At 39.6% G+C, this 26804-nt stretch overlaps 1 protein-coding gene across 1 annotated transcript in view; it reads left to right on the top strand.

The window, feature by feature from the left end:
* glra1 (glycine receptor, alpha 1) overlaps positions 1–15677 on the top strand; it is a 100397-nt gene extending 84720 nt beyond the window's left edge. The window contains exon 8 of the mRNA XM_067600044.1: positions 13941–15677. Within this exon, the coding sequence (XP_067456145.1) occupies positions 13941–14225 (285 nt within the window). The 3' untranslated portion in view covers positions 14226–15677. The remainder of the gene's footprint in view (positions 1–13940) is intronic.
* The last annotated feature ends 11127 nt before the right edge of the window (positions 15678–26804 follow it).

Here is a 26804-nt window from a genome sequence, read left to right as displayed (position 1 = left end):
TTCTTCCATATGTCTTTTTTTTTGTTTATGTCATGGTAAACAAACAATGACGAATCGTACAGCTCCGGGAAACTGGAGACCACGATGATCAATTTCTCTTCCGTTGTCAATATGGAACGGAACAGATGTTTGCAGTCGGTTGCTGCTATTTGCATAAAGTTTAACTCTGCTCAACTTCAACTCATCGCTCTCGGTGCTGGCGTCGCGCCGCTCGCTGCTGCCAAGGCATCTGAAGCCAGCTTTCACCAGCTTTCCTTGAAAATGAATGACTGCCGGCTGCTTTTGACGCTTATGAATCTTTGGGTTTGAGTGCAAAGTTAGTGGCAAAGAGAAACGCTACTTCTTCTTCCTCTCATGTTGGACTGAGGGCAGACTGGGTGACTCACTATCGCCCCCTCAGGTACAAAGTGGTATTACAAGACAGGACAGACCGGGGCTAGCTGGTTAGCATGCTAACTTCAGTAGATATCAGCACAATATGTCTTTGACATAACATCAAAACTCTTATTTCTTCACATTCTGTTGATAATTTAAGTTAATTTTTAAACACTTTCAACTAAAATTTTGGTCAAATCTTACATAGTGCACCTTTAAACCTCCTTTGAAATCAGTCTCAGTCAATAAGAGCATAGTAGGGAAGAGGAGTGAGGCAGTCGAAGTGGGGTTTGTCGGGAAAAAATAAATAAATAAAACTAAAGAAAATATATAAATCCTAAATCCTAAATCCCATTGTTGTAATCCCAAATCTCCTGAGCTGTGATGGTAGGTGAAGAGGTAGATTAGCAGCCCGGCTGCCGCTGCACTTTCAGGTGAATCAGACACAAACTCCAGCTGCCTCTCTCTCTCTCTCGCTTCTCGTTTGTACACCTCTCTCTATGTCTCTCGACCCTCTCTCACCCCAAGAGCAGGAGGAGAGAGATAGAGAGAGAGAGAGAGAGAGAGAGAGAGAGAGAGAGAGAGAGAGAGAGGACCGCAGGCTCAGCATTGACCCACATCTGGCACGTCAAACATTTTGCATATTTTTTTTTTTTTTCCTATTACACAGTTTATTTCTGCTCATGTGGCAGAAGCAGGAGGTGAATTTGGGTCATCGGTTGCGTTGCGTAATTTGAGTTTTGTTAATGAAGGAGCTCGTGTGATCAGCTGAGACTTCACGGCTCTTACTGAGGAATCCTCGTCGATGTCTGTTTCAGCTCATATCATAAAAAAATAGGTTTAAGGTTCTCAGGTTCTTATATAACGTGATTTTTTTATGTCATGTTGTGTAGCAGAAGATGAATTTAGGACAAAAGTTGAACTTCAGGTTTGTGCCCCATGTTTTTTTCATTCTGGAGGTGAATTTGGTGACAGTTCAGTCTATTTTTCACACCGTGTGATTTATTTATTAGGGATTTTCTATCCGGAACTGAGAATCCCAGTTGTCTCCGATGAAAGTTTGTAAAACTACCCGGAGTAAAAATAGTAACTATGAGTGCACTCTAGTGTTTATATAGTGGGGGAGGGCTCATGCTAGTCATCCCTCTATGTCATCGTACCACCATTTCAGCCCCAAAAAATCAGAAATGGTGAAAAACAGTTCAACGCTCTAAGTCCACAGTTCAGTACTACACAGTTCACAGTTTTTTCAGCAATTATTTTCCAACACGTATAATGTGTTTAAAAAGAAATCTCAGACAGAGACTTTAAGTATTTTATTCCAGTAAATGTACTCACCTTCCACCACTGGCATACAAACTCCTTCATCTCTATACAAACTGTGACAGCTTCAAAAATTAAGAAGCTTTTCTATTTTCCAGTTGAAACCTCAGCAAAACTACGAGCGCGCTGAGAAAACACAGAGAGGAATTTGAGGTGTTTGCATTTTAAAACAGGATTTTTGCTTGAGAGGGTTGCATAATAATAACACGGTCCGAATGGAGGAATCATTCAGAAAGTGTTAAATTCAGCTCCTCTGGTCTTCTTACTTTATTTCAAGCACAATAAAAACCGAAGAATATGATTCATTAATAAAAGTATGAGCGCCCTCAATAAGATCTTCACCATTAATCCCAACTGCTCTGCTATGAAATAAATCTGGTGATGGTGAAACCCGAGAGAGAGAGAGAGAGAGAGAGAGAGAGACAGTCATTCAGGCATCACACGTTCTTAATTAACCTCTCTGGCCAGTCCTTCTAATGTGAGTCTAATGTGATCCACAGCCCTCCATTACGGCTCTGAGAGGCTATCAGTCAGGTCTTAGCTCTCTGCAGAGGAAACGGTCACTGCCGGCCTCCAGCACGTATAAACTATTCTGTCCAGTCGCCGTTATGTCGCCGTCTACCCGCCCGCTCACCTCTCTGTTTCCAAAAAAACAAAAGAAAAGGCGGACAGGGAGGTGGTCTGTGCGGCCTCCACCTCCTGGATACGTTTTATTGTCCAGTGAAACAAAACAAAACAACACATCCGATTTTCATGCCAGATCGCCCAGAGTCCGCATCACATCACAGACCTGTGACTGATGTTTGCTTTTGTTTCCTTTTGTTTTATTTACTGTAGCTATGATCTTCCTCCAACCATAACCAAGCTGCTGATATTGTTGAAGACATCATTTTAAACACATTGTCATTCAACATTAAAAAGCATCACTGAATACAATCCAGAGTTTCAAAAAATTGCCCAGTAGAGATACTAAAAATTGTATTGATCCACATAATAAGGTCAAAGGTCTGGAACAATCGGCTAAACGTATCAATATAAATAAAAGTTGTCTATAGGGTAACTTTATATTCAACAGCCCATCATTTAACCACTGAAGCTACACAACAAGGCAGCACAGTGATTTGACTTAGCAACCAGTGTGTTAAACTTTGGTGCAAAAGGTGTGACAGACAGAAGGGCACTAATCCAAGTGTTCATTAGTGTAGCAGTATGAACACATTACATTCAGTGTTGGACTGCAGGAGAATGAAAGCAGGTTTCTGTTCATCAGTTTTGCTTTACTTTAAATTTTTAAGAATATCTTGCTGCTAGCGTCTGTTCTTGTCATGAATAGTTTAACAAACTTAGGACAACGTGCATGAACACACATACTGTACACATTTAGATGAAATGTACATTTAATGTTCTCCTAAAAAGACTAATAGTCTGATATCTTGATATGTGGGTATCTTCAATGAATACTCGAGGCCCCTGCATAGCAAGTGACACACGGTCTGGTCCAGATTCATTTGCAGTTAAATTATTACCACAAAGTTATGATGCATTGTCACATTGTTGAAGAATTACAAATTAAACAGTTATATATGTGCTGTCTGAAAGAAGAAAAAACATGAGAAACCTAACTGTCTGTGTTTAAAAGCTACTGTAGTGGCATTAGCGTGGACATACCACACAGCTAGTTGTGCTTTATGGGAATTACCAGCATGGTTAGCACACGTCTTCAATTTTGAATGGTAATTGTGTTAGGGATGTATTGGATTAGAGCAACATTTCCCCAGAGGGATTTGTTTACTGTGATTATGGCTACAACACTGATGAATAGCTATGAGGGGCAGCTGAGTACAGTTAAAAGTCTCTGTAATCCCAGTGAAGAATGTCCTCAAGGGTTTTATGGCTTTATGCAACCGTTAGGATGCATGTGTGCTTCTTTAAAAGTGTTCTTTTGAAGCTTTGAAGTCAAGTGCACATATATACAATAATGAAAGGAAGCTGGAAGGATAAACAACTCGTTCCAGGATTTCTGGAAGCAATAGTCGAGCTACTTGTGAGCACAGTTGAAATGCGGCTTATCGATCTGAAACCAGCTGATATGTGACTCAGAATTAAAGCTGCACTACAAACGCTGCCGTCCCTGCACTGACATGAACACAGCGCTGTACTTCAGCTCATCTTTCAGTGTTGGAAGTGAAGCCGTCGTTGCAGTGCAGGTAGCTGCTGCCGCAGCAGTTGGAGTACTCCCAGTGGTGCTGATTTCTGTGGTTTCTACTCTGATGCTTTATTGATTCGTTAGTGACACTGATAGTCTGGAGAGAACAAGACAGAAGGAGAAAGAGCGGGAGCAATCAGACTGAGGCTACCTGCTTCAGAGGCCTGTCTAATTAGAAAGACAGAGCGAGAGGGCATCAAATGGACAGATACCGCAGCCCTGTGAGAGGGAAGAGAAGAAGAGCCGGCTCCTCTGAGCATCGATGCGGAGTGACATCCCCCCCTGCTGGGGGACTTGAGCAACTGCAGGGGGATCAGATCAATAGCGCCACTCATCCTTGAAGGATAGGCCCGCCTGGCAGCAGCTCACTTGTTTAACACAGACAAGCTCTCCAGACTGAAAAAGAGAGAGCCCCTTCAGAAATCAAAGGGAAGTCGAACATTACTGCCTCTCGCATCCGTTTCAATCAGAACTGTCTTCAGTGCAGTTTCTGAAGTTCAGGGCGCAGAATGCAAATTAGTATTTTTAGATCAAGAAAAGTTTTCATTAAAATAAATAATTTGTGAGGAATTATCCATCCGGGAGTGCAATCAATCCTGTCGGCTGCATCAAAAATAACTGTCCTACATTACAAATCCCAGATACCATCCAGTATCATAGTAAAAAAAAAAAAGTACAATAACCATATTTCATTTAGCCTCAAGGCAAAAAGCTACTAAAGCCTGACGATTGTCCTCCTCCGCTCCTCTTTGACCTCAGCTACACGAGGAAACAAATAACCAAGAGCGACCGTGGCGCCTTGAGATGCTTCCTCCCCTGCAGCTGGCTCTGATTTTGGTAACACTCGGCCTTCTGGGAAAAAAAAGATGTACATTTGGAGAAGTGGCCTGAGGGACATGACCTCCCCCCTCCCCTCCTCCTCCTCCTCCTCCTCCTCCTCCTCTTACCCCCTGTGACTGCAGACGCCATCCCGCTGTTCAACAATGACAGCGCCTTATTAGGGAAACCGACTTTCTGATTGATCGGCTATAATCAGCTCATTAGCCGTGATTAGGCATTTTTCAGCAGGGGGGGAAGCACGACATGCTGGTTTGCTGTAAAAGCCTTGATCTCACAGGCTGTTCAGCAGCTTTGAGAACAAAGGCAGATAAGAGAGCGCAGGGATTAAAAGGCCTAAAGGAGCGCAGGGAGAGCGATCAGTGATCTCCGTGGACTGAACTCAACCTCGAGATTGACAGGTCGGCTGTGAAGTGGCATGAAACACTCACTTACTGTTTCCTGATTAGAGGAAGAAGAGCTTAATGGACAGAGTGGACTCCTTTATTTTTGACATCCTGCATGTGAGCATTTGCACTGATGACACTTCATTAATATAACTCACTGGCACCAAATTATCATATTACCGGAATTATGTGATTCCCTGTTGGACAAAAAAGTGTTTTGACCTCTTTGACCTTATTATTCTCTTAAAAGCCACTGGATTAGTTAAAAAAAAAAAGAATCCTCATCAGGCTCTTCATGTTTTTACTACATTAAAAGGTTGAACTTTTGGACACAAGGACTTCCACAATACTGTAACATAAAATATGAGTTCCTCTAAAGCTTTTTTTTTATTGAACAACATGAATAAGGAGAAATTTAACAATCCAGAAGTTGAAAATTGTTTGTATAGAAGAAGAATAAGTGCACAGCGTGGTGGCCGGATTAAAGTTTACTAGACAATATGGAAAAATAACACTATAAAGAACTGCTGCTATGATTTCTTTTGACAGATATACAGACATTTGCAGTTTATTCTGACTTAAAAATTAATTTTAAGTCAATATATTTTTTGCACCAAGGTAGTCTTGATGTTATGACATGATATGATAGTTATGATACATTATCTCAGGTTTTATATTCATGACATGCAAACTGAATTTTATCCATGAGTAAAGACATCTGTCATATGTACATTTAATTTATTTTTAGTGTGTAGATGTTGTAACATTCGTTTAGTTAAAAAAGCACCATAAATGTAATATAATATTTGTAATATTGATTTAAAATACCAGTAATGAAAATAAACTATGATAAAAAGGAAAACTATTAATTGAAACATAGTTTAGGGGTCTATAACAGGTTTTGAGTGTTTCTGTGGAGGGTCGACATTGTTTTCATTATGCCCATCTGACATCAAAGACTAAATTTAACCCCACATTACGTGGGTGAAGTGAACCCTAATTGACATTAAAATTTAAACATCAGATTTAACGCATGAAGCTAAAGGTGTCGTGGCTTCCCAGAATGTTATTCAGACCAAACGCTGGAACTGAAAGAGAAAGAGGAGAGAGAAAGGAACAGTGCAGCAGATCATGTGGATAATCATTCCAGGTCAGCGGCTTGATGAGCGAGAGACATTAACACACCGTGCCTTAATGCAAGCGGGGACTCCAGCGGAAACAAGTGCAGGAGAGAGACAGAAAAGCAGGGATGGATGAGTGGATCGCTGGATGGAGAATCAAAAACATGGGCACATTTTTCAGAGAAAATGATCAGGAAAGTCAACGGGATTAGACTTAAAACACTGGCAACATGGAACGAAGCTCCAACATCAATACATTCCCCCTCAATTATATAATATTATATAATATTCTTTAGAATATTATATCCAGAAACACTGCTGGGGTTACTATGACCCCTCTATGCTCTGGGAACAATGCTTATAGCATATTACGACTATATTCATGGTTTTAATTACCTTAGTTACAGCAATTGAACTTATGCTTGACACTAAAACATGTGCCTCATAATAACAAATGATACACAGGCTAATTAGCAAGCTAATAAAATCACCTAAGAAGCATGTATAATGCATATAGGTGCTGTATGACCAAAGTCTACTCTACTAGCGTACTCTAACTATACTGGAAGATATACTGATCATATTCTATATAAGATACATGGTATCTACAACTGTAAGGTACAGTAAAATTTGAGCAGCTTTTAACCAAGATGATTCACTTTTTTGCTTGTTTGTTAGCATTCAACATCTTCGCTGAAGACTTTCTCCATGATAAATGCTACACAGGCTAGCTGGCTAACCTGACTGACGTCAGCGGCCAAACTCAAGCTTGGAAAACATCTGTAAAGAGGCTAAATTAGCTCATAGGATTGACTTTTCAATCACAAAAAGAATAGTGCGATACATGGATTGCCAAAAGAGACAACTGAGATAAATGGACTCTGTAGCCTTCACGGGTACAGGCCTACCGGTGTTCACACACAAAATATGTCTTGTTTGGTCTAATCACAAGTGGCAAGATGTAAATACAGATGTGAATGCACCTAACCACATAGAAAACACACTGGACTCTGATAATTTTGGCCAAATTCTATAAGGTGAAACACATCTGCTACTTTGTGCAGCGTTGCATTGTTTTACAACGATAACTCACATTAGATGTGCTGTACAGGCAGAAGTAGTCAAGGTACGGTAGCTGGGATATGATATAAATATGATTTAATTTCTGCTATAGTAAAGCTTTGACACATGTCAACACTATGGATGTATTATAGGAAATGGATACCAGACTCAAAGATGGCGCCTATTCACTCAAATGAAAATTGCTCGCCTGGCACATAAGCTGAAAAACTCTTCTAGCTTCCAGGTTTGCTTCCTTTGTGTGGCACACTGAATGTATGCATTACTGTGCACTGGCCCCGCCCACACACTCAGCCCGTAGACTTTAAATTGGGATGACGTCACAAACTTTAAAATCTCTTTTCTAGGCTCTCGGAAAGTTGTAGACATATAAAACCTTCATGCAGTTTGAGGTGTCCTGTCAACATCTCTTTTATAACAGCAGTCTACAGTGAAAATGCTTTTTGGGGCCATTGCAGTACCACAAGTGGCCACTGGTAAAATAGGCTGAGTAGTGGCGCCATCTCCAGCTCTCCTAATACATCCATGGTCAACTCTGGGGAATAGGAGAGTAGCGTGTCAAGATGTGACATCACATGTTGACCCTCGATGACAGATGTCTTGGCGTTGCTGGTGTGAGGGCTTACATAGAAATCAAAAGACGTGGATGTTTTGATGTCCGTTGTACCCCACCGGTGTGTGTTGCCTTTAAAGTAGCTACATGTGACCACATGCAGTATGTAATATGACTGCATGCATGTTTCTAACTACACTCTGGACCATCTCTCTTCATGCGTACAGCATGAAAACCCCCAGTTAGTTGATTTGCTTTTACCGTGCAAGACTTAAGACTGCACGCGAGGGGACTTACCAAATAGTCTCATCAGTCCTCTTCGCTGGATGACTGTGCAAAAATATGTTTTTCTGCTCAGCAGCGATCAGTTATGTCACCAAAACCAATCGCTAGCGGTCTTTCGAAATGGATCCTAGACTTATTCTCAGGTGTGAAGTGCAATCAGTCTCAGCTAGATATCAGTCTAACCCAAATTTAAATCACAAATGGAAAGAATATCAGCGTCTGTCTTTTAAATATCTTTAAGTTGAACCGTCGACTAAAAGAGAACTTTTTATTTTAATCTCACATCTACTTAGACATTCCTCTCAGCTCCACAGAATCCACTCACCGCTGACATATTGATACTGAAGCATCCTAAAAAGCCTCAAATGGCCTTAATCGAGGAAAGAGGCAGAGGGGGGAGAAAAGGAAGGGAGGGTGGCGGACGGTTTGAGATGAATCCACCAGAAAATGGATCAGCAAAGGCAAATTTATAATACATTTCCTTCCCCACTGCTCGGCTGGAATTGCTTCTAGGGGGAAATCATAAAGCGGAACGCAAGCCAAGGAATTCCTCCTCCGGCCCTCTTTCAGGAGAGACTGATGCCGGTGTTAGTTGGGGCTGACACCTTCCGAATCGTGTTTTATGTAAATGCAGGTCTCTAAAACAAGTATCCAAGGGTAATATTTGCAGAGGAGATGGTGGAGGATAGCGGGCCTTACGCAGTTTGCTTCCTGCTTCCTGCTAATCTGCTCGATTAATCACATCAGCAGAGGCAAGAGATATAAATGCTTCAATCGAGAGAGGAAAGCATGATGGATGAGCAAGCTAAGAGGTCCTCTTGCTCTCTTTTTTCTCTTCCTCTTTCAGTCCCAATCTCACCCTCTTCTTCTTCTCCCTCCATCATCTCCCTCAGTCGTCTCTCTTCTCCTGGTTAGTTTTTTCCGTATTCGTCTACCATGACCTCATTTTCTTCGTTGTACCTTGTCTTTCTTTCTGGATTTCTCACCATGTCCGCCTTCTTCAGTCCCTTCTATTTCTCTGCTTCACTTTCTGTCACTTTCCATCTTTCCTTCTCTGCCTTCTCCACCACTTTTTTTCTCATCTTTCACTTCTTCTCTTCCCTCCATCACTCTGGCAGGTGGTCTACCTAAAAGCCTACAAATAAACCGCACCAAAATGGGAACATTTTGCCGGCAGAATCGTTGTATAAAAGCAATTCCCGTAGTTATTTCAATAAAGTTTTGCACCACAAAAGGACAAGAGTCAGCTTGAGTACATCTTGGAGATGTGAGCTCACAAACTGATGGGAAATAGATTAACTATGTCTTATAGTGACTGGGGAGAGAGTAGCCCTGGCTCACTACCAAGAGGCAGCAAGTCCTTCTAACTAAACAAAGTGGGTCTTTTGTCAATGCCTTTAAAAATGACCCATAAAGTTTTTCCAATCCAGTGCCCCAAAGGACCAGACTACCCTGTTTGTCAGTACCCTCTGAAAGTACATGAACATTTCCTGATTCGCCACTGCCATGGTTTTGATTTAATTGGGTTAACCAACGTTAACCGTCAGTAGGAACTGAGAGACGGTCAGCAGTCTCTCATGTCAAATCACATGCTATGTTTACCCGTTCAGCCTGACCTTCTCTCTGTAAGACTTTATGGCTCTGTAGAAGGTCAGAGAGTACGAGAAGGTCGTATTTAGGCATTTGAACAAATGACTGATGCTGTCATTTTCATTCAAAGGCTCAGCAGCATGTCTGCTGAGATTAATCTAGTCAAAAGTTTTTTTTAATCAACTAAATAAGCTTGAACTGGCTGTACTTGTGCCCTGCCGCACCTTTATGGACTGTAAGCATCTATTCTAAGAGTATGTGTTCTCATATAATGTACTGGATCCAAAGTACCAATATCTACTCTACAGTATTTACTTTATCAAAGAGTGCTGTAAAAGTGTTTGTTGTTGTGTCACCGTGTAGCAACAAATGACGAAAGACAGGAGGGAAACAACCTTGGGGCCAGTTTTCAGCAGAGTGAAATTTGTTCAAGTTTCATTCGGTGATGTGTTGTATGTAACAAGGTCATAAGATTTGCAGAAAGATGGCAGAAGGAGAATGATGGAGAGAAGATGAGAGCATGGAGGGAAGAAGAAGAAGAACAACAGGAGAGAAAAAAGGGAAAGAGGAGCGATTAGCTGCATCCTAAAGTAACGCCATAAATTACCTCCCGTGTCCAACCCAAAGGGCAATGTTTCATTCCTTCAGTCTCCTCTGTCCTTCCCACCATCCATCCATCCCTCCATCCGTCCAATACACAAGCCTAGTCCTTGATGCGTTAATGGAGGAAATTTCTAATTAAGCATGAATATAATGAATCACCTGGGCCATCCAAGGGCATAGGTTCGGTCTCAGTCAGGGGTCTTCTCACATCAAAAGTGGTGATTGTGCTTTTTTTTTTTTTTTGCCCTGAACAGTGTCTGTCAGGCTACAGATCGGGCTTCCTCCTTCCTCTATTTCCCTTCTCGCCTCTTTATTGTTCTCCTCCTCCTCCTCCTTCTCCTCCTCCTCTTCCCTCCATCGTCCTGCTCATTGCGCCTCCTCCTCACGTTCCTCCGCCCTACACATTAATCACATGGCAGGGAGAATAAAGCAGAGCATCTGTAATAGTTTAGCAGCGTCACTGAAGGACGGGCAGAGGTCGGCTAGCATTGCGGCTAATGTGTAGACGCTCCGTGTGTGTGTGTGTGTGTGTGTGTGTGTGTGTGTGTGTGTGTACATGTATTAACAGTAATAGATGGGTTGGTGTGGATGCAAGGACAGAACGGGGACATGAGGCGCTAAAAATGGATCGCTACCTGGTGGTCCAACACACACACACACACACATATGAACGCTATACCTGCACACAAACAATAAAGGTAAAAAAAATTTCCCTTGCAGCAGCTTTTGCCCCATTTAATCTTATTTTTATAATAAGATTACTTCTGATACTTTTTTTTTCCATTTCCTTGATGCACATTGGTAATTATCGGCTCATTGATAATGTGTTTAGCTTTTTTTTTTCCTCTGCAGTAAACTAGAAGCTGCTCCAACAGAGGAGACTTGAGCCATTTTTTTTTTTTTACTGGCTGGTTGATTTGTTGCTGCTGCAGAGGTTTTGCGTCAGTCGTTAACTTCTCCTGCTGCCAACAGTTCCTCCTGCTCCGGGCTGCGTTCCTGCTTGTTTTCTAATGACAAAATGCTCCTTTTTTTTTTTTTTTCTTACCCAGAATGCACCAGAAAGATTCCCTGCTGATAGGCTGCCACACAGTCTCCCACTAGCGGCCCACAGGGAACACTAGTCGCATTCATGCATGAATTTTTTGACACCGTCTTTTATCAAAAATGTGAATCCAAACAAACATGACTCCTAATCATCGGGGATCTTTTAGTCTGCTAATTTTTAATTTCATGGGTGTTGTTTTATCTTTAAAGGGGCACTTTGGAACGCCTGTTATTTTCACACACACACACACACACACACACACACACACATTCTGTCTCTCGGCCCATCGCTGTGTTTGTGTCGGAGTCTCTGGACCAGATAAGGAAGTCATTGTGTCTCCTGTAATGAAAAGGCAGGGTGACGGTGCAGATAGGATTTTCAATATCTCACTGTGCTCGGGTGAGAACGCCACTCATGCTCATAACCTTGAGTACAGCGCATGTCAGTCAATCCAATCTATTCAACAACCCCGACTCCCCCATCATCCCCCCTCCCTCCCCCCCCAGCGCCGGTACTCCCCTTGACGGGTGAGATAAACACACTTTACGTTCAGCTTCAGCTCATATTGATGACTTTTACAAAAGGAGAGATATCAACCCTGATCTCAGTGCTGCAGGTGGTGTGATCAATATTGAGCTCATAATATATCATAGCAGAGACACCGTTAGGAATGCATTATTTAGTCCTTTCAAAAGTTATATTTGTACTCACTTGGAGAAGAATGTGACTTGTTTTATTACCTTTGTGTTGATTTCTTCTTACTTCTTATTCCTCCTTAAATTGAATCTTTTGTAAACAGATCTCAGTCTGGATTATGACTGTCAGGCTCCTGAAACCCTGCTGGAGAGAATCAGTTAAATATAATAATAGCTGCCTTACTCTCACACCATACACATCTCTGTTATAAATGTAAAGTCCTAAAAGGTCAAACTGTCTTCACCAAGCTGACTATTTAATGACAATAATAGTCTTCAGATAAGCTCTATGAGGAAGATACAACAACATTGTTTTTACGTAATGAGGCATTTATTTTATCTTTTTAGGCGCATAGTGAAACATGAAAGCTCATAGTGAGACATTAGGAGCCTTCAGTTCCATCTTTATATAGTTAATGAGTTCACAGCATATAGACTTTGGGTGATTTGTATGAATTGAACTGCTGCCTATAGAGGTTACACTTCATTAAGTGAGCGATGCACAGGAAAATAAGTCGAATTGGAGGAGAATATAAGAGACAGACAAGTGATGTCAGAAAAGTTTCAGAAACACTTTAAAAAATTGCGAGATGACTAACTTGTCACACATGGACCAGTCCGATACATGACTCATCAACCAAATAATTAGAGTCAGGTTTCTTTTATCCAACTCTCCAAAAAGATCAACAAAAGAAAATTCAATTTAATGTCCATAAACTGCTGTGATGTGAATATTTGGAGTTGGCGTCTTCGAGATAAACAGCTGGTGGCGCTAATCATCCAGTCGGAGGCCATTAAACTATTACAGAAGAAGAGAACACAACGAGTTATTAAAAGAGAACAAGTTAAACCTCAAATAGTGAAAAACATTATAGAAAACATGATGGAAATACATTTCTGTTTATGTATTAATTTGAGGAACTCAGCCAAGCATAAAAACAATGAATAAACACAGCTGGATGTAGATACACCTAATCAATCAGCCACAAATGACCATTGGAAAACTGTGCTTTGTGTTTGAACAGTGATGATGTTGATGTTAATGTGAAAGGTGACACAGTATGACTGCTTTTTCTCAATGAAGAGAGAATATGCAAATATCTTAAATACAACAGCTGTCAACAGCACCTGAGAACTGTTATAACTCTGAACAAAACCCCTAGTCATTCTTGGACGTAGTGGCAACAAGCTTGCTATGTAACAAAATACAACAAATGGATAAGATGACTTTGGAGCTAACTGGCTAACTGTTTCCCCCTGCTTCTAGTCTTTGTGCTAAGCTAGGCTAAATACATCCTGGACTTATCTCCCTACTAAATGGACAGAAATCAAATTAATATTGTTCTTCTCGTCTGAGTCCCAGTGAGACAGCAAATAACTGTCCGAGTGTTCCTTGAAATTTAAGGAAAGTCGTAGTTATGTATGGTTTCAGGAATCCTAACTCGTCAGTGACAGAACAGATTCAGGAAACACTGCAGTGATGGAAATTACACCACGAAGTATGAACGCACAACCTAGAACATCTATTACTGGTTTAATTCAGACAGACAGACACGCAGTGAAACGACTCACCTTCTCACTTTTCATTTTCACTTCACGTCATCTGAAATATTTGGTTTTCATGTCTGAACTACTTTGTAATTAACTGAACTGAAATGGAACTGACCTCTGATGCGCACAGCTTCAACACCTTCAACACCTGCATTTACTCACCTTTAACACACTTTCACACTTCCACACACACACACACACACACACTCACTCATTCACAAACACGCACACCTCCAACAGTAACGTCTTTCTCTGGTTCCTAACAGCCTGAGTCTTGGCCTGTGTTGCAGGAGGATGAGACGGGCGAGGGGCGCTTCAGCTTCCCCGGCTACGGCATGGGCCCCGCCTGCCTGCAGGCCAAAGACGGCATGGCCATCAAGGGCAACAACAACAACGCCCCGGCCTCGGCCGCGCCCGAGAAGAGCATCGAGGAGATGAAGAAGCTGTTCATCGGCCGGGCCAAACGCATCGACACGGTGTCCCGCGTAGCCTTCCCGCTCGTCTTCCTCATTTTTAATATTTTCTACTGGATCATTTACAAGATCATCCGCAGCGAGGACATCCACAAGCAGTAGTCAAGAGGCGGAGGAGGAGGAGGAGGAGGAGGAAGGCGAGAACGGTGCAAAGAGTAGAATGCGGAGAAACGAAACAGAAGGAAACGGAGAGAAGACTTGGATAGGAGATATCATTGCGCCCTTTTTTCACGCCAACCTTTCCTTTTCCTCTTTCTGCATCCTCTTCCTCTTTCGGTCGAGGATAAGTTGCTTTTTGTGGCAGTCGCCCCCCCTCCCACTCCCCTTCACCCCTACCTGACCCCTACTAGACATTGTTTGAGATACGTATTGCTTTATTTTCCCTTTATTCTCTTCTCCTGACCCGAATCCCAAACCCCGTCCCCCGTCTCTTTACACCTCCTGAATAATCCGGACCAGTGCAATAGCAATGCAGTAAAATGCATGATATATGAATGTGGCAATATATTAATGAAAAGATGAAAAATTGAAAAAGCAAACACAGACTTTTGCAGGTACACCCAACAAACTGTGTGGGAGCGGACAGACTGGAAATGAAAGGAGAGGACGAGAGAGTCTTGTAAAGGGTCTTGTATTTGATTTGAGGTCTTTTTTTTTGTGTGTGAAGACAGATATATAATTCTATATGAAAAAAAGTGATGTGGGGACGGGGTGGGAATGTGCGAGAAGCATACAGCAGTGTAATATACTCATGTATCTATCATAAATGGAAAAAAAAAAAAATATGAACTTTGTTTCCAAAGGAGGGCCATCTGGAAATGAGGGATTTTTCACCCAAAAAAATGGAAGGAAGTCGGATTGGTGCTTCCATTAAATAGAGCAATGCAAGGATCACGCGTTCTATATATCTAGATTTGCTTCAAATGTGTATTGCAAGCACTCGTCAGCGCTTTTCCTCCCCCCAACTCCCCCGCCCCCCCGCCCCTGCCAACACCACAAAACCTTGAACTGCAGAGACACTTGAGGTTTGCTGCTGCCGCTGTCAATCACATGACTGGACAAAAAGAAAAAAAAAAACAAAAAAACAAACACTGGACGAGCAGTGCTGAAGATTATGAGACAAAATATCTCATTTATCTGTGGTCAACGTGTTCCTCTACCTGTCCTTAATTTATTTCATATTGCATTTGTTGGGGTTTTTTTTTCTTTCTTAATTTATGTGCCAAGTAAACATGTCGCTTGTGGCTGTGCAGCGCTCTGCAGCTCCGACCTTTTTCGTCCAAAGGAACAGCGACGGTTCGACGGTCAGTTGCTGACGTCTCCTCACGTGCTTTTTCTGGGTTTTTTTCTTTTTAATCCACAAGATGTAAGTTTGATTCATCGACCGAAGAAAGCGCGAATAGATCCTGGACAGAGTAAAAATACAGATCCTCGTTTGCTTTCCTCGTTGTGTTCATTGGGACTGAAACATAGATATGTTTACATCTTATTAGTGCTTCCTTGCTTTGACCCCGCCTTAATGTGACACCCCCCCCCAACCCATCCCCCCTCCCCCCTCCCTCCCTGAGAGGACATACTGTATGAAGTAAATTATACTGATTATAACACCTGTTATACCTTAATTAACTATATTTTCATCTCATTCACATGCACCAATGTAGCTGCAAACATCATCATCTGTGAAAAGCTACGTCACCGCCACACGGAGAGTAAATAACTGGATTTATGTTGTCATAGCTATGTTGGACAGGATTTCATCATTCAGCAGGTCGGTTGGTTTGATTGATGATTTGTCAGAAGACTTTTTTTTTATTTTCTTATACTTTGCGCCGGGCTTCTCTATGCAATGATCAGTATATGCAATTATGATTTTCTCTTCTTTTTTTAGCTCCACCATCTCGAAAGTGCAGTGAGTTTTCGGACTCATACTGTACATGCTAACCGCTAAACAAAGTTTCTTATGCTTATTGGTAACTATTAAACGAATGGAGAAGATAAAATGATGATCAAATGCAGTGATGAAGTAGCAACCTGTCCAGGGCCCAATGCATGCTGGGACAGGCTCCAGCCCCCTTGATTACACTTAACAGGAAAAAAGAGCAGATTATTGTTCAAAGAGAAGGTATAGAAATTATTTTTTTTTACATGGTTGTTTCATATTCCTATTTTGTCTGTATCATTTACTCAAATAATCCCAAAGGGCTTCTTTATTTAAAAAAGAAATTTGACATTTTTCAATTTTGTAGCAAAGCAAAACAAATGTTCAAACGAAGCATTTAAACTTAGTTTCATGCAAAACTGGGTTTAAGATTCATAGTATTGTTATTTCATATTTTGGAAACACTTTACAGTACGAATAGGAAGTTTTCTAGAAAGAACTATGACTCTTTTTTCCCATATTTAGTGACAATTTACAGAGGCCTGAGACAATTATTTGAGTTTATTTAATTGCTAATTATGTTAAATTTATAAGAAATTGTTGATTTCCAAAGGAATTACTCAAAAAATGGCTCCATTTTTTTAAAAAATTGGAATTATTCTTCATATTGAATTGTACGTTTACCTGTTTGCTGTACAAAAAACTAAAAAACTCAACATTGTTTGTATTTTCTTTAGAATTAGTACCAAATTATGTAAATCTTTCCAGGAAACTTCCTAGAAAATTATTACAGTACGAACTTGCAAAAATTGTTCATTCAAAAAAAAAAAAAAAGTGTTTAGCATGATTTTGTCAGTATATAGTAGCATTTTCAGCCACAATGTCACAATGTCTCTTTTCACACCAAACTCTCAACATTCAGTGTTCAGTGAGACACTTCTCTGCAACTGTTACACCATCGTGTCTGTGTAGTCACCTGAAATAAAACAGTCATCTGGATTTTTTAAAATGTGAAACTATTATGACAGATTAGCATTTATCCTGAGGAGCTTCTGTGCTTCTTATTGGCTGAAGAAGATATAATTAAAACATCTTAATCTTCACCATAAAAATCCAGATGATGTGTTATATTTTGATTTGTCATCCCTGAACATCACATACAGGGAAAATGTGGTCCAGTACCAGTATAAATCAACTGTTTATCACCATGATAATACTATTTCACTAGAAACTTGTTAAAATATTTAAACCCCAGTCCAAACTTGGTTTTGAAGAGAAACCAAAGACGTGTTTTTGTTGTTGTTGTGTTTGAGGTAGTAGCCATGACCTTTTGCTGCTGTTGAGGGGAAAATGTTGAAGATTTGTTTGAGGATGTTTTATTCAGTTAATCCGAATGTTAACTGATTGCCAGATGCAGTATCGGGTTTGTCAGATTATCTTCAGATATAAGAAATATGGTTATAATATATACAGAGATATTTTCTTATGACACTTTTTTTTTTTCATTTTACCTCTATATTCAATTAATATTGTTTTAAAAGAAAGCAGACAGTTTTCATTTGATTGAAGTTTACTACTTATCCCTTAAAAGCTAAGCCTACACACTTTCACTTCTTTTAAATTTAAGCAAAGCACGTTGAGACGAAGAAAACAGGTGGATCATTCCTCACACAATAAATGCTGTTCCTTCTTTTTGACATTTTTGATCCGGTGGTACAGAATTGTCCTTTTTTAAGAATCATTCTTACAGTGTGTCAACATGTACGTGTCCGTCCTCACGAGGAAAAGCGACACTATGGGTCTAAAGCTCAAGCCGGCAAAAACAACTTATAGTTACATTTATGCCATCTAGTGGCCGTAGTAATTATGACATGGGGAAGTGACGCAGTTCAGATTATGTCAGTACAAGGTGACTTGATAAGATAATTTTGCCTAATTAGGAGGAGGCGTGTTGGGTGGACGGTTTGTTAGTTAGATGGCAGAAAGTGGCAAAAATCAGACTTTGCTGCAGGATTCCAACCGCAAGTCAGGACATTTTTTCTGTTGCCATGACGATGAAGGATGCGTAACTTTAAGGAAGTATAAACCATGTTTCAAGTGATCTTTTTAACCCAAACCATGATCTTTCCTTAAACCTAACCAAGTGGTTTTTGTGCCTAAACCTAACCAGACCTTGACCACAGTGTTGTCACACCATAAAACATTATTTTATAACAGTGATTTGTAACTGTTTTGGAAAGAGGCATATTATGGACCTATGGGTCATTCTGGAGTACATTACTATGGCCACTAGATGGTGTAAACGTAACCGTAGTGCGTTTTTTTGCCGGCTGAATTTTAGACCTATAATGTCATTTAAATATGAGGATGTGTTGATATTTTCAATTTGATTCACTACGTCATAAATTCAATAGTGAATTCAGTTATTTCAGAGTGTGTAAGACTGATCCGAAGGGCTATGCCACGCACACACATTCTTCTGCTCACATTCCAGTATGTTTTAACTTTGAAGTGGAAGTGCCATAGAATACGATTCACCCCCAAAAACTATGCATTTCATCCAGTAAACCATTACTGGATAAAGTGATGTAAAACCTTTCAAGGCCGTGATCACCGAGGACGTTTTAATTTATCTTCCATTATGTGGTCACAGCAGGTACACATCTACTGATGACATTTTGGATGTGAAGACCAAAATTCGCCCCAAAATGTTTGTTTTAGCTTCATAGAGAACAGTGTTAGCTTTAGCAGCATCTACTCTTTTAGAAATGGACCCATCATCCTCTTTGTTTTTTTCACGAGCACACAGAAGATTCTCAAACTTCTCCTGGTTCCTTTATTTTATTGGTATGCCTTCAGAAACTGTAGGTTAGCTGGGAAAGACTAATTAGCTACATAGTGATTAGCCCCACACGACTCTAGATGGCGTCATTACTGTACCATTACAGAGTTGCAGCAACAACTAACTTCCAGGTGGCATTATCCCAAACTACACCTCTTCTTCTTGGTTGTTTTTCATGCAACTCCCACTGGTAAAGTTTCAAGAAAAGCCCTTAGGTTCAACAAGCTTGATGACTACTCGTAGGGGTAGTTAGCAAACTAACCGCTAACACGCTAGCAAGCCAGGAACATGTTAGCACAAGTTAGTCATGATAGCTACTTGAGCTTCTTTGTATTTTCTCTAAACATGACACTTAAATTTGCGCTGATTTACTTCATGTGCTAATCCATTGAAGTGAACTGATTTTGTCTGCAAAATTTTGTAGTTTTTAAGTGCTAGTGGATATCTATCAAAAGGAGAGAGAAGGCAGCACAGTACAAACATGCTATTTAGCTTAGTGTTTATTTCTTGCTAGAGACAAGCAAATTTAATTTATATAGCACAGCTTATTATAAATACATGATACAAAAAACCATGGAGCTCCCAATATGTTTTGTCTTGTAACCCCAAGATAATAATTTAAACACCTTTTGTGACTTTGAGGGCTCCATAAAAACTTTGGGATATGAGTAGCATCTTACAGTTTCATTGCAAACGCCAAAATAAATGCTTGTTTAATAGGAAACTAATACTGATGTTGAGACTCTGCAATGCCTCATCAGGAAATATGCCATCTGTTACATATAGACATTAATAAAGGAAAAGAACTTGATGCCTCCTCTCTGATCACGGCCTCCTATACCTGACTGGAAAACTTCAGCAGACTCAGTCAAATTAGGATGACTCATTTTTACTTCTGTGCCATAGACAACTGCATCTGGGAAAAGTTAGAAGCACTTCTGTCCATCAGCCTCTTGCCAACAGCAGTCGTCCGTTTTCTACGTACTGATCTTCTTGTGCCATATGGGGGTTGAATATGCAAACAAAATACGAGGACCTATAAGCATATCATGCATTCATTCAACCACCATTTTACATGATTCATACCCTTTTCCTCAGGCGTGGGTTGTTGTGTGTATCATAGTCATTTTAGAGCTTTGTCATAGGCCTCGCATCATTGTATTGATCATTATTATACTGTATGGGGTTTGGGGGAGGGATGGGTTCCTAAGATGAGATAGATAATGTGTTCATATTGCATTACGGTGAGATGTGATGCATATAGACTGAACAATGAAGGATGTGTTTTTGGAAGTTTATAAATCCTTAAGTTCCGAACTGGATTTTAAAGTAGCATGGTTTGATTTGTTGATGATTAATGACTATTCGTTTTTGGAGTTTTGTTTGGTTCTCTTGTATTTTCTTGTATGTATCGTACAATCCGATGCCCTGAGGGAGAAGGGAAAATACAGTGACTCCTGAACTGCTGTGAACTAAAGGAAACATTGTTATGATTATGATTATTATGATTATTTATTTATTTTTTTCTTTGCACAAGTTGGAATGGCCTTAATTTTGCTTTACTAGCTTCTATTGTGTATTGGCACAAAGTGCACCTGTTTAATTTGCAAAAATGACAAAGCTCATTACGATGCTTATAATCCGAGAGTGCATATCAAAGCAGGATGAAAAAAAAAAAGAAGTTCAGCAAATCCTTTTTATTTTTCATTAATCTGAGAAACAATATTTTGCATGAATATAAATACAATGGCAGATATTTTGGCTTGTACAAAAAATGTGAAACAATTTGAAGAGAAAAAAAGAATGTACCGTTTCTGCTGTATCTGTATATATCTAAATATTTATTGAAATATGTCATAATACTAATTCTATTAACGATTAAAGGTTTTCTGAACAAAAATCTCTTTACCTGTTTTTGAAACATTGTCAAGGTTGTTGGAGTTGGATCTTCTGCTTTCTGTTACTCGACTCAAGGATCTGTGTAATCATTAAAGAAAAAGTATTAAAAATTGCAAATAAATCTTTGCTTGTAGGGTGTATTTATTGTCTGACATCCCTGTGACAGATGGACATCTATCTCAACAGCTGTTCAATCTTCATTTTGTTTACCATAGGTTTGTTTAACTGACATTTTTTCTCAGAAAATCTTGAAAATGGTCACACACACACCTTCCTTACAGTACATTTTGCCTGTATTTTTCCCTGAGCTCTGGCTGAAAGTGCAGCCTCTACTGGTACAAAAAGAGCACTCCACTGTTTAAATGCTCATTTTACTTACTGTTTTTCCTATTTTGGGACATTTCAATGTGATAGTTTGCTATCTGAGATCTTCAGATTATGCTTTTTTTGTTTTTTTCCAAAGTCTAGACCACAGACCAAATTAATTTAAAACATGAAACAAGCAGTAATCACTTTTGGGCACTTCAAAGCTAATGGTGAACATGTTAGCAAACAATTGCCTGCCTCCACAGACACCAAGGAACATTACCATCCCACTGGAGTCGTGATTGTCCAACTAATGAATGTAAGTTCAATATTCACTCTGCTTTTAGCTCTGGTTTGGTCTCCACCAGGAGAGAAATATCCAGTTAGATGTTCCACTTTCATCACCGGCTAGCCTCTAACTTTATCTGTCTGATGTTTGGTGCTGGACACGTAGTGTACAGTTGGTTTAACAGAGCTTGTTTGCTGAAAACACCTACCTGCTGCTGCTGGAAGTAAGGTCGAAGAAAGGGCTGAGTGACAGTAAACATGCTGTACAGCCAAAATTATGAGATAAAAGACGAGAAGGTTCCACAGAGCTGCAGAGTTGGTGATAATTCCCTGTAGATTTGTCAATGTGTCACATTTTTTCACACGTAATCATTTAATTTTATGTTAATATAAAAAAATATTGATTCATCCACCTTCCAGAAATTCTTTCAGAAGGAACCAGGAGCTGGTCAGGTGCTGGTATCATGTAGGGAGAACTGGAGAACCCACACAAACTACACCATTAGCTTTAGCAATATTATAATTCATGTTGGCACCAATGATATAAGGATGAAGCAGTTGTAGATCACAGAAAGCGGGACCAGGACGTTGGAGACCCTGACCATGAAGGGTAATGCTGATGTTACAATGGGCTTAGTTCACTGAACCGCTGGCTGGCTCGTTATCATAATGATCAGGTATTTGGTTTTGTTAACTGACCTTCTTTCTTGGGCCGCCCTCACCTGCTGAAAGTGGACGGCATTCATCCAACTGGGATTACAGACGGGTGTCAAGTCAAGTTTGATATGAGGGATTTGGCACTCGGCAGGTCGCAGGTGATTAGAGAGCCTGCGAGGTGTCCAGCAGGGAAACCTCTCAGTGCAGCGATCAGACTAATAGCTTGGTTTACAACATTGAGTGTCTCCCTTCCTCGCCGTATTACTCACAAGTTCTTTTTCCCCAAATATGTGAATCACAAAAATCTATAATCTGGTGCTGGTGGCGGTAAAGTTTGCCAGAAAGCACCAGATAATATCCTGCACAACAAAACATCAAATGTAATCATCACATGTGTGCGCATGACTCCAAAAGTTTCTACAAAACCTTGTCTTGCTTCAATTACTCTATGCCATCTTGTAGTGGCTCTTCAGATTGGCCTATTACTAAAAGCTGCAGGTCCAAAAAGACCCTCAAATTTGTCTTTATTAATATCAAATCACTGTCAACTTAAGTCTGACTGATGGATGGTAAGATTCTTGAGTACAGTCTCGAAATGGTTTAAGTGTTTTCTTATCATTACATGAAGCTAGTCTGTTTTTAATTTAAGCTCCAAACTTGACATTTAATTCAACTCAGTTTGAGGCTTTTGTTCAAGTCCATTTTCATCAGCTATGAATTGCCTTGTCCAGGGTAACAGACTCTGGTCATCCACCTCCTGCTCCTTTATTCCCAATTTTTGAAGAATTTTGGAGAATTTCTCAAATCTTCTTATTCGTTCTGGGATTTTAATTCTTGGTGACTTCTATATTTTATTACAGATTATGGCTTTCAATCCAATAAATAAAACCTTTCTGTCACTTTTGGTTCAGTTTTGGTTTCACTCACATTTGAGCATGAACCTACTCACTGCAGTGGTAACACCCTTGAATAGCATCTCTTGTATCTGTTTTTCTTATTAAATATGAAGTAACACTAACACGCCTGTCTTTGTACTGTTCTCCTTGTGAAGGTCTCCATATGTTTACAATCTGTCTATAATGATGTCATCCTAATTTTCTATATTGTAATTTAGCTATTTTCTGTACACACGAGACCTATTGCATGTCTGCCTGGAAGAGGGATCCCTCCTCTGTTGCTCGTAGTTCTAGTTTCTTTTGTGTGTGTGTGTGTGTGTGGGTGTGTGTAAGCGCTATCCGTATGCTTGAAGTCTTGCTGCCAGCTGGGCCAGAACATGCTGGAAGCCATGTTGGTCACTGAATACTAATAATGTGTCTGTTCACAGCAGGAGGGCTGCACTCACGCTGAATACTGATACACACAAGAATATACTATATGTGTGTGTGTATGTACAAGGTGAACATTTGTTAACATAGGCTGTACTGTAACTAGTAGGTCACAGGTTTAATCCCCCAGAATACAAATATGTCCATTAAGAGCCACATGTTCTGGAGCAAGGCACTGACCTATTTGTCTGCTCATTGGTGAGAGCATCAGCTACATGTGATATATTGTTTTTAAGCCCAACAATTCAGCTGCTATCATGAATTGAGAATGTTTAGGAATGGTTTATGGTGTGCATTTTTTGTTTATCTGACCAGAAATTGTTTTCTCATTGTTTTAATCCTGTGTATATACTTTACTTTCAGAAACAAGGTCGACAAATGTACTTATTTTCCACTATTATTAGATGTGGTTACTTTACACATTTAAGGATACTTTGAGTCAGCACCACAGCTTTGATTTAGTAGTTTTAAACATTGTAAATGTATTATTTTATACCAGCAAGTTAACCATAAGCCAGCCAAACTATAAGCATGGCTGCTGAACAATTGCAGCTTTTAATAATCACTAAAGAGCATTTTTGTTAAACTTGAAACTTGCTTTAAATGCTGACAAAAGAAAACTTAATACATGTGCTCTCTTTTAAAGTACAAATCAAATATTATTCTGTATAATTATTACCAGATGCAGTTTTGTAAACACATGCATACTCACATGAACTGTGCTTAACACACACTTAGCAACAGCACCTGCAGCTACCTCCGGGCTCTGTCCCCCTTACACTCCTCAGTTCATCCTCAGTTCAAGTGAAGTCAGTGGGGTAGACAAAAATCAGAGGTCCTGAGAGAATGCACGGGAGAAGCTCACACACACGCACACTCACAGTCACCTGAATTCACCTGGGTCGCTCACTCACCTTGTGACACCCTGCTTTTCTTTACCTACAACTGAAAACTTAAAATGGATCAACCCGCAGTTAGGTTAAGAAGAAACAGAGCAGGCAGCTGACTTCAAACTCTAGTATCAATATATTTGATTCAGTGTTAATGAATTAAATGACTGTGTGATATGAAAGAGGTAACTGATGAACCCATAGAGTCAGCAAACAAACTCTGATAAAGTGGCTAACACTGCTGAAGAAAATTTACATTTTGCTAAAAAGAGCCTGATATTTTTCCAAGGAACTGGTGGAGACCAAAACAGAGCAAAAAGGAGAGTGAATATGGGAAATGCTGCTCTGTGTCTGCTGAACATGTTAATAGGCAAATGTTTGCAAGCCATAAAACTTTTTTATGAGGGGAAAAATATCAGGCTGTTTTTGTTTTGGAGTAATTCTGCTCCCTTACTTATTTGCTTTTCTGATAGTAACATAACTGATCACCCAAATGAGAAATGTTCAGATCCTACACATAGAGACTTTTCAAGGGTAACTTAATAATAAAAAATACCTACCTCCAATTGACTGCATTTTTTTTTTTAAAAAGATGCAGTTTTTTATTTATTTATTCATTTATTTTTTGATCAGCCTTCCCCGTGGGTCCTCAACAGTGATGTCACAGGGTCCTGGAGTACATCACAGCAGCAAGATGAGAAGTCAAACCACCAGATGTCAGCAAAAACAAGGTTTCCAGGAGGTGTTAAGTTACTCTTTAAAGTTGTGGCTGTTGGACTTCACCTGTCCCAATCCTGATTTTATTGTTTTTAGCAGATTTTTAAATGTTATGAAAATGTAAAAAATCATCAGAATTACCAACAACCTGATGGTCTTCATGCTGTGTCAGAGGTTGTTTATTTTTTTTAATCTTGACAAAGTTATTGTTCTGAGCTCATGGAAGTTTTAGGGTATTAAAATGGTCAAACTTCCATGATAGTAAATACACAAAATGTTGACAATCAGCATCATTTCAAAAGGTATTAGTGCTGTCTTTCAGAAACCATAAAATATCATACAGGTAACATGAAATAAGGATTATCATCTATAAACTTAAAACATACACAAGCTTGACATTGTTAGCAGGAAACTGTTGCCCTCATCCAGAGTGACTTGAAATGAAAGGACCAGTAGATGAGTAACAAAGTTAAAGACCATCAGCTGATCTGATGTTTTCAGTCTCTGATCATTAGGCCCCTCTGATCACTGTAATAAATGACCAGTTTAAACTCACATTCATGATGTGAAAGACTAGTTTGGATTCAAGAGACGGATGAGAGGCTGAAAATCGATGCTAATCATATTGACAGAAGCACTTCTCGTACGTCTCCAGGCCTTCTTCAAACTCCACAATGGATCAAGAAGAAATTGCAAAAGATAATTACCTTCTCTGTTATCTATGACAACCAACATTAAAACAGCCATTGGCCTGTCTTATTGTGCATTCATGCACTGTTGTGATGACTGGATATACGTTTCCATGAAGAAGTACCTCTTAAACATGCCCTGAAGGGCTATTAAGTCAGGGAAATCTGGATTTTAGTGGGTCCTGCGTGAGCTGCGACGTGGCTGCTTTACTAACAGAGTTGAGCTCAAATCATTATTCAGCTCACAGTGAAAAATGATTCAAGTTACGCTGTACATGATCCACCCGCTGAGAGTATTGTGGGCTGTTTTGCATTAATTAGACAGCTCAAAGATGGAGACGGAAAGGAGTGGAGAGACGGGCTGACATAAAAAATGTCCCTGACCAGATTTGAACCTCTAACAACTTAGCCAACAAAATGTGTCATTAAAGATTAAATCCATAAAACCAAAAACTGTCCAGAAGCTTCATTTGTCCTCCTCTACTCCTGAGACTTTGTGATACACTCCTGGATAATTTAGAAGGAAAGGCTGCCCATGAAAGATTGCAGTGCCATTAACAATATTATTTAGTCACTATTATTGATAACAAACTTTTGGTGCCAGAAAACAAAAAATTGACATTGTGTTAATCTTTAAAAATGTCTTTTCCCATTAAGATGACATAATATTAATGTACACTGAAAATTAAATAATTGTTTTTCTTTGATCTTTTGCTCAAAACTTTAAAAACGGAGAACAGACAGAGGTTGCCAAGTGTCATTTAGAGTGACAGGTGCTTTATGGACAGTCAAAACAGCTTTCAAAGAGTTTTTTTTTTACCATTGAGACAAAGGCTTAAATTAAAATAACTAAATAGCAAGACTAAAAGTCTACAGCCAGTATGTGAGGCTGTCAGTGGTGGAAGAAGTACTCATATATTTTACTTAAGTAAAAGTAGCAATACCACAATGAAGAAATACTCAATTACGAGTGAAAGTCTTGTATTCAAAATCTTTCTTAGGTAAAAGTACATAAGTATTGTCAGGTCAATACTTCAGTCCAGTCTTTTTAAACTGTGGCTTTATACTATCCTTTAAAGTGTGTCAAGTACATTTAAATTACGTTGTAAACATAAATATACATTGTGTACAATGTATATTTACATTGTAGTGTAGTGTAAATATACATTGTGTACAATGTATATTTACA

Source organism: Thunnus thynnus, chromosome 9 (assembly GCF_963924715.1).
Source record: "Thunnus thynnus chromosome 9, fThuThy2.1, whole genome shotgun sequence".
NCBI lineage: Eukaryota > Metazoa > Chordata > Actinopteri > Scombriformes > Scombridae > Thunnus > Thunnus thynnus.
The sequence above is the reverse complement of the archived record's forward strand: the minus strand, read 5'-3'. Positions and strand labels throughout refer to the sequence as shown.